We start from the raw sequence: 12,031 nt of genomic DNA, 5'->3' as shown, positions 1-12,031 counted from the left end.
CTTCCTTCCTTCCTTCCTTCCTTCCTTCCTTCCTTCCTTCCTTCCTTTCTTTCTTTCTTTCTTTCTTTCTTTCTTTCTTTCTTTCTTTCTTTCTTTCTTTTTTTTAAAGATTTTATTTATTTATTTGACAGAGAGAGCGAGAGAGCACAAGCAGGGGGAACAGCAGAGGGAGAGGGAGAAGCAGGCTTCCCGCCAAGCAGGGAGCCCGATGCGGGGCTCGATCCCAGGACCCTGAGATCATGACCTGAGCCCAAGGCAGATGCTTAACCATCTGAGCCACCCAGGTGCCCCTCAGTGTGAATTTCTGGTGCTCCTCTGGAGTGCTCCATGGAGTTCTGTCTCTCCTAGTACTGATGTTGATGGATCATGGGACACTTAGAGCAGAGTGAAGCCTGTTTTGATAGATTATGGGAACTTAGAGCTGAGTGAAGCTTGTGATAATTTTCTACCCCTTCCTGAGAAACTAATTGCACCATGAATGGTAGGATGTACAGAGAGTCAGCTATAACTTAAACCTCTAAAGTTGATGTCTTAAGTAGGGATGTGGATAAAAATAACCAGGTTTCTCCCCACATACTGTAGCTCATTGGTTCTTTTCATTAAGTTTCTTAAGAAATTTCATGTGTAAATTCAATATATCTATCTAAAAGCATTTCCCACAGAAGCAATCCTTCCACATCCTTTTTCTTGTTCTTTTCTTACCATTTGTTTGAATGGTTGCTATATGTTTTCAAGCCTATCAGTTATATGAATATCGCAAAAAACATTGTAAAAGCTGTATCAAAACATTCTTGGGTAAATTTCAATTATATTTAAATGAAATTGTCTTAAAATCTATTGCTAATGTGAACATATATTCTACATGTCTGATTTCTTCATCTTTCCTCCTTTCTTCCCTTCTTCCCTAAGTGACTAATAACTAATTTAAGCTTCTCCAAAGTAGTTTTCACAGATCCATTGAAAAAATTACTAAACTTTGATTTGTAACCTTTTTCCAAGGCTGAAACTTTGGTGATTTAATAGCAACAGCATGTGTTTGTGTTTGTCATGTGAGATTAGGATTTAAACGGAATTCCTTAGTGGGGCACCTAAGTGGCTCAGTCAGTTAAGTGTCTGACTCTTGGTCTCAGCTTAGGTCTTGATCTTAGGGTTATGAGTTCAAGCCCTGGGTGGGGCTCCACACTGGGCATGGAGCCTACTTAAAAAAAAATAAAAGGAATTCCTTAGTAACAGCTAATATATTAGAAAATGTAAACCAACTGACAGTTTGGAGAAATTTTTATCTGAAGGAAAGAACACATATTTTTAAGAGTATATCTCCTCTATTTCTAAAACAATTCAAAGGGACGCCTGGGTGGCTCAGTTGGTTAAGCGGCTGCCTTCAGCCCAGGTCATGATCCCAGCGTCCTGGGATCAAGTCCCACATCGGGCTCCTTGCTCAGCAGGGAACCTGCTTCTCCCTCTCTCTCCCTCTGCTTGTGCTCTCTCTAAAACAATTCAAAAACATTTAATGATTATTTTGGAAGGCCAGATTAATTGAAGTTTAATATACTTACAGTAAAAGCCACCCCCTTTAAATATTCAGTTCAGTAAGTTTTGACATATGTACAGTGGTAGAACTACCATCATCATCAAAATATAGAACATTTCCAATTCCTTGAAAAGGTTTTCTTGTGCCATTTCTCAGTTAATCCCTCCCCACAGCTGTTGGCAACCACTAAATCTGAATTCTGTCCCTAGAGTATCATAAAAATAGAATTTTACAGTATGTAGACTTTTGTGTCTCCTTTCACTTAGAATAATGCTTCTCACATATGATCACTTTTCCACTGGATACAGGACATGCACCTATATTCAGTGGATGCACCTGGTTCTTGAGAGTGCTTATGGGTTTCTGCACTTCCCATGCTGCACAACTCCTAGCAGTACTTTGTAGTCTTAGCAAGGGTAAGGGGTACTTTCAGGGCTTTGGGGTTCCTTTGGGATCTCTGGAGTATATGCTTTTTATTATGCTAGCTTTTCACCCTCTTTCATATTGTTTGGATTGGAATAATGGTTCCAAAGACCATCGTTCTTGCTTACCACTGTATAATATCTTAAAAAACAAACAAAAATACTGTCTTTAGTTTGTTAAAGAATTGGCAGCTAGCAGTGTCCTTTCTTTGTAGATAGTATAAATGAGGTACAGACTCTAAAAATCAAGTTATATTTCTAGATGAAATTATATAATGTGTGGGCCCTGCCACAAAATAGTACAGAATGGAGAAAATGAGTGGGAATATAGAAGAAACAAGATTGACCGTGAGCTGATGATTGTTGGAGGTGGGTGATGTGTATGTACATGGAGGGTCATTATACTCTTCTACTTTATGTTTGACATTCTCTGTAATAAAAAATTACATAGTTCTCATCATGACCAAAAATAAATAAATAAAAATCAAGTTATGTAAGCAGTTTATTATAAGTTTTTATTATTGTTCTTCCTTTCTCTTGGATTCTTCTGGAAATATATAATTAAATTATTTTGCTCCTTGGATCCTATGCAGGATTGCAGTTTGTTCTAATTTGGAATATTTATTTAAAACAGATTATGTATTCTTACTATTTAACAGTTTAGTAGAAACATAGATTGTTTTTCCAAACTATTCTTTCAGTGTCCTACCTCCAAATCAGATGCCGTATCATTGGGAGTTCATTGATTTCTCTGTCACAGAAATCCTAATGTGTTACTTGTGGGGAGGAGGTGGTATGGACGGAATAAGTTGTTTTTTTTTTTTTAAAAAGATTTTATTTATTTGTTAGAGAGAGAGAGAGAGCACACAAGCAGGGGGAACAGCAGGCAGAGGGAGAAGCAGACTCCCTGCTGAGCAAGGAGCCAGATGTAGGACTCGATCCCAGGACCCTGGGAGCATGACCTGAGCCAAAGGCAGATGCTTAACTGACTGAGCCACCCAGGCGTCCCTGGAGGGAATAAGTTGTAAAGTGGTGTCCTTACCAGTATCCATTGCTTGGAGAGTAAAAGAAGTGATTACCTATCTTCTCAGTCTGGTCTTTCTAGTTTTACAGGGTTTTTACATTGGAGCCCAATTGTGAGTGGTCATTTGGAATCCAGGCTTGAGTTTTGATATTTAATTTTAAAACAAAAGAGAGAACCAGATAGAAGAATCAACAGGTGACTATGAGGCTAAAAATAAACCTATATAGTTTAACTCAAGTTGTTCTAAGAGTTCTACCTTGACTGTTGGAACTCCTTTTTGAGGGGGAAATTTGTTACTTGTGACTAAAACCGTTAGGTTTAGGTAAGAAGACCTAAGGGGATGAGGCAGTTTTTAAGGCTTAGTAACCATTGACCTTTGATGACAGCACCCCAGTTATTTCTTTAGGTCTCTTGGGATTGTGATTCCCCCTTCTCAGCTAGCAGGCTGCAGAGAGAGTGGAAAAGGAAGATTCATTGAATTAACATGAGGACTGGAGTCAATTTGGTGGAAATGAATAAAACGGATAAAAAGAATGGTTACTTTTACTGAAATTTACTTTTTGTCAAGTGTATCAACAAGTTTTTTTTTTTTTAATTGAGGTAAAAGTCATATAACATAAACTATTAAACCATTTTGAAGTGTACAATTCAGTGGCATTTAGTATGGTCTTATTGTGCAATCATCACCTCCATCAAGTTCCAAGAGAATTTCATCACCCTAAATGGAAACCTTGTATCTATTAATCAGTCCCTCTCTTTACTCTCCCACTTCTCCCTTATCCCTGACAACCACTAGTGTGCTTTCTGTCTAGGTATTTACCTATCCAGGATATTTCAGTATACATAAAATCATGCAATATGTGACCTTTTGTGTCTGGCTTCTTTTATTTTTTTATTTTTTAAATATTTTATTTATTTATCTGACAGAGAGAGACACAGCAAGAGAGGGAACACAAGCAGGGGGGTGGGAGAGGGAGAAGCAGGGTTCCTGCCGAGCAGGGAGCCTGATGCGGGGCTCGATCCCAGGACCCTGGGACCATGACCTGAGCTGAAGGCAGCCGCTTAACTGACTGAGCCACCCAGGTGCCCCGGCTGGCTTCTTTTACGTATCATCTTTTCCATTTTATAGTATGTATCAGTATTTCATTCTTTTTTATGGCTGACTAATATTTCATTGGGTGGATTTATCACATTTTATCAGTTGATGGACATTTAGGTTGCTTCCACCTTTTGACTATGGCTAAGTTTTTTGAGCATTATCTTGTTGGATTCCCATAATGATCCAGTGAGGACAGCCACTATGGAAAAGAGTATGGAGTGAGAGACGATGGACTCTGAAAAACAAACTGAGGGTTCTAGAGGGGAGGGGGGTGGGAGGATGGGTTAGCCTGGTGATGGGTATTGAGGAGGGCACATTCTGCATGGAGCACTGGGTGTTATGCACAAACAATGAATCATGGAACACTACATCTAAAACTAATGATGTAATGTATGGTGATTAACATAACAAAAAAAAGATATAAAAAAAGAGTATGGAGTTTCTTCAGAAAATTAAATATATAAGTACTGTATGATCTGACAATTCCTCCTCTGGATATATATCAAAGGGAAATTAAATCATTGTTTAGAAGAGATATCTGCACTCTCATGTTCATTACAGCGTTATTCACAGTAGGCAAGACACAGAAACAACTAAAGTGTCCATTGACATTTAAATGGATTAAGCAAATGTGTTATATATGAAGACAATAGAATATTATTCAGCCATAAGAAGGAAATTCTGCCATTTGTAACAACATGGATGAATCTTGAGTACATTATACTAAGTGAAGTAAGTCCAACAAAGACAAATATTGTATGATCTCCCATGTGGAATCTAAAAAAACTGAACATACAGATAGAGAGAACAAATTAGTGGTTGCCAGAGGTGGTGGGCAAAGGCGGAAAGGAAATGGGCAATGGCGGTCAAAAGGCACAAACTTATAAGAAGGTTAAGTTCTGGGGATGTACTATACAGTATGGTGGCTATAGTTAATACTGCATCGTATATGTGAAGGTTGCCAAGAGAGTAGATTTTAAAAGTTCTTATACACACAAAAAATTGTAACTGTTTGAGGTGATGGATGTTAACTAAACTTATTATGGTAATTATTTCATAATATTTACATGAATCAAATTCTTACTCTGTGTACCTTAAACTTATGTTACATGCCAATTATGTCTCAATAAAGCTGGAAAAAGAGACTCCAGTGAAGAAGATAATAACTGTACAGATGAGGAAACTGAGGAGCTGAGAGATCATATATGACTAGTCAGAGCTACATGAGTGTTGGATTTGTCTTTGGAATCCATGTCTCAGCAAGGCTCAGCAAGTTCTTAACAACTATTCTCTCTTGTTTTGCTGGCCATGTGGACAAGGTGAGGGTGGCTTTAAATATTTCAGACAATTAGGTCTTTGGTCTAAAACTTAGCTCTGCTATTTAATACCAGTGAAAAGGTGTGTGTTTGTCAAGAGTGGTAAAGGAGAGAAGAAAGTTGGTGCTCAAGTAAGTGTGTGTGTTAAGCACCAGTAAGAGGGAGATTAAGTAAGATTTATACAGAATCCCATAGCATAGTTTGCACCTTGTAGTCTGCTCCTACCAAAGTATCCCTATAGAAGAAGAGACGGGGGGCACCTGGGTGGCTCAGTTGGTTAAGTGTCTGCCTTTGGTTCAGGTCATGATGTCAGGGTCCTGGGATCAAGCTCTGCATGGGGCTCCCTGCCTGTGGGGGTCTGCTTCTCCCTCTCCCTCTGCACCCCCCTCCCGCTTGTGCTTGCATGCTCTCTCTCTCAAATAAATAAAATCTTTTAAAAAAGAGAGATACTGAAACCCCATAACCCCACAGCACTCAAGCAGATTTTGTATCTTGTTCCCTTTATATGTTTGTTTTTGTGTAAGAATAACCCAAGTGACCTAACATGACAAAAGTAGATGCTGCAGAATGATGAGTCAGGTTTATTCTGTGTGTTCTGCATATGGCATATTAGCTGGTGACCATGGGGTGTGAGGTGTGGCAGTAGGATGCTAGCTGCCATTTCCCCTACTAGATGATTGAAGAGTCAGTGTAGAACTTTTTCTTTATTGGAACTTCTTGATTTCCAAGATTGTGAAAGAGTGGACTATTGCACTGTGTGACTGGTAAACTGGAAAATTTTATGGACTGTTATAGTACTTTTATGGAATGTTATAGTGTTTCTTCTAAATAAATTATTCAAAACTTTAAAAAGAGAACATCAAGAAAGCAAATATTAGAGTAGAAAAAATGATTCTGAAAGGCATATTTTAAAGAACTTACTTGCAAAAATTTTAACACGTTTTTTCTTTTCTTGGTGACTCTTAAAAAACTCTAATTGTCTTAAGTTGAATTTTTACTTAAATATTATCTTTTCTATCAGAGTTACTTTTGTTGTTTTTTTAGGCAAGTGACTCCAAAGTTGTTTTTTTTTACTTATTATAAAAGATACTAACATTTCTTCAGCCAGCATAGTTCTGAGTTTTTAAAAATATTATCATTTTGTATCTAATAGTACTCTGGTTATATTAAGTTGCTTATATGTTGAATAAAATACTTTTCATAGACTTGGAGTGAGGGTGAATATGAACCATGTGTTCTTGTGGATATTTTGAGGTAAAATTCATTTTGAGACACATGCTTTGAATGTAATTTGTGCTGTTTATGAGGTGTTTTCCAGCAAGTAAAATATAATTCTGATAGCCTGTTGTAAATATAAATTCTAAACCAAAGTTTTTAATACACTGCAAATTGCCTTCCTTCAGTGGTTTTCCAGTTTAAATTAACTTACGACCAGTCACCGTATTGTTCAGGTCCTGATTAAAATCCATATCAAAAGAAAATTGAATAGACTCCTCTTTCTTCATTGACTTTAATTTAAAACTCAATTCATTTAGGATGCACAAAGTTACAGATTTGAAAAGTTTGATAAATCCACTTGAATTGTAATATTAAAATATGTCCATGGGTTTTGTGTTTGGGGACCACCCTGCTGTGCTTTACTCTCTGTGATATAAGACTTGGCCATTGTATTAGTGTGGTATTTTCTCTCCATTCACTAAAATCTGCATTTTTTTCATAGGGTTGCTTATTTGGTATAATGTTTTATTTTCTATTTATGTATAATAAATATTAACCATACACAGAGGGCTGCATCAAATGACCATATAGGGCAAAATGATTCCTTTTATTCCTATTGGTACTGTAGGGAATGATAGTATTTCTCTCTCTCTCTTTTTTTTTTCTTCAAGATTTTATTTATTTATTTGAGAGAGAGAGAATGAGAGAGAGCATGAGAGGGGAGAGGGTCAGAGGGAGAAGCAGACTCCCCACTGAGCAGGGAGCCCGATGTGGGACTCGATCCTGGGACTCCAGGATCATGACCTGAGCTGAAGGCAGTTGCTTCACCAACTGAGCCACCCAGGTGCCCTTTTTTTCTTTTTTAGAGAGGGAGAGAGTGCATGCGAGTGTGGAGGCATGGTGGGGGGCGGGAGGGGCAGAGGGAGAGGGAGAGAGAGAATCTTAAGCAGGCTCCATGTCCAGCATGGAGCCCACTCTCACAATCCTGAGATCATGACCTGAGCGAAATCAAGAGTCAGATGCTTAACCAACTGAGCCACCCAGGCGCCCTTGGAATGATAGTATTTCTGTTGTTTCCTTTGGCATGTACTTTTAAAATTTCCAGCTATTTAAAAAATTCAGATGCAGATGCTTAAGCAGAATATACTACTTTTTGCAGGTGGTTCCTTATACCCTAATGGCTCTTTCCTGGCTGATTGATCTGTTTCCTTCTGATGATCACATACTCCATGGTGGCATCAATAAAGTCTTACTTACTTTATTTTTTTTCTTTTTCTTTTTTAAATTTAAATTCAATTAGCCAACAAATATTAATCATTAGTTTTTGATGTAGTGTTCAATGATTCATTACTTGCATATAATATACCCAGTGCTCATCACATCACATGCCCTCCTTAATGCCCATCACCCAGTTACCCCATCCCCCCACCCACCTCCCTTTCCGCAACCTTCAGTTTGTTTTCCGGAGTCAGGAGTCTCTCACAGTTTGTCTCCCTCTCTGATTTCTTCCCATTCAGTTTCCCCTATGATCCGCTGCGCTATTCCTTGTGTTCCACATATGAGTGAAACCATATAATAGCTGTCTCTCTGATTGACTTATTTCACTTAGGATAATACCCTCCAGTTCCATCCATGTCAGTGTAAATGGTAGGTATTCATCCTTTCTGATGACTGAATAATATTCCATTGTATATATGAATCACATCTTCTTTATCCATTCATCTGTTGAAGAGCATCTCGGCTCCTTCCACAGTTTGGCTGTTGTGGACATTGCTGCTATCAACATTAGGGTGCATGTGCCCCTTTTTTTCACTACATCTGTATCTTTGGGGTAAATACCCAGTCGTGCAATTGCTGGGTCATAGGGTAGCTCTACTTTTAACGTCCTGAGGAACTGACATACTGTTTTCCAGAGTGCTATACCAGCTTGCATTCCCACCAAAAGTGTAAGAGGGTTCCCCTTTCTCCACATCCTCACCAACATTTGTTGTTCCCTGTCTTGTTAATTTTAGCCATTCTAACTGGTGTAAGGTGGTACCTCATTGTGGTTTTGATTTACTTTAAAAATATTCTGTGAAGCACTTCTATGAGGTTAAAATGGTTCATGGTTAGTTAATGAGTACTAGTAGTCCTTTTGTCAAATTGGTCACATGCTTGAGCTGTTTGCATGTAGTGAGCTACAGAGTTAGATAAGTAACATTTCCAGTGGCTTTCTCTTCATTTTGGCAGTGGAGGAGCTAAACAGCATCTGTTCTTCACCTTGTTTTCCTGGTGAGTTCTGTTTTCCTTCTGGGTTCTCTCTCTAGGATTCTCCTCTGTCTTTTCCAGGTGTCTCTTTCCCTTCTTGCTTTCCCACTCGATTTGGCATGGTGATGTTTGTCTCTGAGTGAGTAAGGTGAAGAGCAGGGCATTATGCATGTTCATTTTCCTGTAGCTTGCATAGCTGAATGAATGAGTCTGCCTCAGACAAAGTGCAGGAATGAAGTCAGTGGTGGAGAAAACGACTATATTTTGGTCCATGATATACTGTTGAGTGAAAGGGTTGCTGCGTGTTAAGCTTCCTCACTTAAAGGACTCCTCAAAACACTGCTCTCACACAGACTGGTGGGGTAGGTTTCCAAGCATTTGACCAGAGCTGTCCAGGAATTTGGTTCAGGAAACTGGTAGCAGCTAACCTTTTTTTTTTTTTTTTTTTTTTTTAAGTTTTTATTTAAATTCCAGTTAGTTAACATACAGTGTAATATAAGTTTCAAGTGTACAGTATAGTGATCCAACACTTCTCATCACAACAAATGCCCTCCTTAATCCCCATCACCCATTTCACCCATCCCCCTCACCCACCTCTCCTCTGCTAACCATTAGTTTGCTTTCTGTAGGTAGGTTAAGAGTCATTTCTTGGTTTGCCCCCCTCTCTCTCTTTTTTTCCCCCTTTGCTTGCTTGTTTTGTTTCTTAAATTCCATGTATGAGTGAAATTTACCCAAAGAATACAAAAATACTAATTCGAAGGGATAAATACACCCCTGTGTTTATAGCAGCATTATCTATAGTAGCAATTAACTGTATTAAATTGATCAGAAAGAAACACAGAAAGGTGGGAAACTGCTGTTTCTTCTCTTTGCCAGGCATTGGGACAAGTGCATCTGGAATGATTGCTTCTAGGAGTCTTTTTAAAATGAGAGATTTCTCTATTAAAATGTGTATTTACCTTTCCTAACCATCTTTATTGTTTTGTCCATTTATCAGATATTAGGCAGATTGAATTAAAATTTGTAAGTTGAAATTTGTAAGGCTTAGTAATTTTATATGTTATAAAAACAATTCTTGGTAGCTCTTTTTGTAATGAAGGTCAGCCTTTAGTGATATAAATATGTATCCCTTAGCTTTTAAGAATTCTGACTCTAATTTTTAGTACCAGGGTTTTTTTGATGATGGAGTTGGTTTATATTTGCATAAAACTGTCATTCTGTGAGAATACTAGAACATAAGCTTTAAAAAATCTATCTGAAATTTTATCATAATTGGCAAATTACTACTTATATTTGTTGTTTCCATTTAGGTTTTTTCCCAAGCAGTTCTCAAGGGTGTGATGCATTTCTTCGCCATAAGATGACACTGATCTCTCCCTCAGTATTGAAGAAGTATGGCATTCCCTTTGACAAGGTATATTAGTGTTATTCTTTAACATTCATTTTGTGTGTGTAGTATTTTTATGTAAGACAAATTTAACACAAACTAATATATCCTTGACTTCTAATAGGGTTTTTAGGATGTGGGGAGAAAAATTCAGATTCTTGTTTTATAACGTAACAATTATTTATCTCAATACTCATTTGAAATTTTATTTATGGATACATTTACTATAATTTCATGCTGGTTATAGTTCACTTATAACAACAGTGAAAGTAAAATGCAGGACATTCAACAAAGTAAGATGTAGCACTTCTACATTAAAGTCTTTTATATGAACAATATAATTTATATATATGTGATCTATTTTTTTAAAAGGAATTCAGAACAGGGGCATCTGGGTGGCTCAGTCGGTTAAGCATCTGACTATGGCTCAGGTCATGATCTCAGAGTCCTGGGATCGAGCCCCTTGGTAGGCTCTGCACTCAGCGGGGAGTCTGCATGTCTCTCTGCCCCTCCCTCCACTTTTGCGTGCTCTCTCTCTTTCTCTCAAATAAATATAAATCTTAAAAAAAAAAGAACTCAGAACAATTATTATTAGTTTGGTTGGAGTCAATTTTTATGATACCAGTATGTTTCTTCTAAACATATTCAGACATAATACAATTGAGAGTTCATTATGGATAAAATTGCCAGATGATTTAATAATCAGATATTGCTTCTTTGGAATATTTCTGAAGATTAAGTTCTGTAAGACTCACTACATACTAGGTTCCTCTTTCTTTGTGCCCATGGGTAGTTACTGGGTCAGAATTATTATGGAGCATGAGGACTTTTATGTGAAGAAGCTAAAATGACAAAAAGCTTTTGACCAGATAAATAAAGTCTCCCTCTCAGAGGAGGATTTAGTAATTAGCTACTTGTAGAAACATTAATAAATAGCTGTACTCTCTTCTTCATCTTTTTTTTCTTCATTTTTAATTTGACTTTTCTTCCTGTAATATTTGCTGTTTTTCACCTGAGAAGTTTTTCACTTGTGACTAAATCTTTACCTCTTCTTAATCTCGGACCCTTAAAGTGCATCCCACCCCCCACCCCCAGCTTTGTTCAAAGTAGAAGTTTTTCAAGGACCAAGAGTCATTCTCCAACTTGAGGTGGTCCCTGCTCACTCACAAACTGTCTATGCTGTATTCATGCATGAGATGAGACACATTTTCTTGTGTGCAGAGATGCTCTCACCACTGTTTTACTCACATAGTCTTAGCCATGACACAAAGTGTGCCTTCGAGATGTATACTGTGAGGGATGTGCATGTGTGTGGAGATAAGTTGGTGATGGACTACAGCACTCTCACAGATACAGAGGGCAGGGGCTGTGTCCCCTCCATGGGCCACTGCCACTGCCACTGTGGGGCTCTGCCTTACTTGCAGATACCTCTAGGCACTGGGCTTTTCAGTCTCAAACACATCATCAGTGAGTGTTTCTTTTAGGTGGTTGGCATTAGCTTAATTAGACACTTTTCTTTAAGTTGGAATTTTATTTTATTTTTTTATTAAGATTTTTAGTTTTTTTTTTTAAGATTTTATTTATTTGACAGGATAGAGAGAATAGGAACACAACCAGGGTGAATGGGAGAGGGAGAAGCAGGCTTCCCGCTGAGCAGGGAGCCAGATGCGGGGCTGGATCCCAGGACCCCGCGATCATGACCTGAGCCGAAGGCAGACACTTAACCGACTGAGCCACCCAGGTGCCCCTTAAGTTGGAATTTTAGAAGGGAGAGGAGAATGAGTGGA

The 12,031-nt window shown here is 38.1% G+C and overlaps 1 protein-coding gene across 19 annotated transcripts in view; it reads left to right on the top strand.

The window, feature by feature from the left end:
- Positions 1-12,031, top strand: part of KDM4C (lysine demethylase 4C) — a 478,025-nt gene that overhangs the window by 108,708 nt on the left and 357,286 nt on the right. For 12 of the 19 annotated variants that reach the window (XM_032392299.1, XM_032392295.1, XM_032392294.1 and 9 more), the window contains one exon: positions 10,168-10,271. In XM_032392299.1, the coding sequence (XP_032248190.1) occupies positions 10,218-10,271 (54 nt within the window). In that variant the 5' untranslated portion in view covers positions 10,168-10,217. Of the gene's footprint in view, positions 1-5,208; positions 5,396-8,222; positions 8,258-10,167; positions 10,272-12,031 lie in introns of those variants that run through there. The other 7 variants (XM_032392301.1, XM_032392300.1, XR_004297893.1 and 4 more) reach the window with 7 other exon arrangements.

This window comes from Phoca vitulina, unplaced genomic scaffold (genome assembly GCF_004348235.1).
Source record: "Phoca vitulina isolate PV1807 unplaced genomic scaffold, GSC_HSeal_1.0 scaffold67, whole genome shotgun sequence".
Taxonomy (NCBI): Eukaryota; Metazoa; Chordata; class Mammalia; order Carnivora; family Phocidae; genus Phoca; species Phoca vitulina.
The sequence above is the reverse complement of the archived record's forward strand: the minus strand, read 5'-3'. Positions and strand labels throughout refer to the sequence as shown.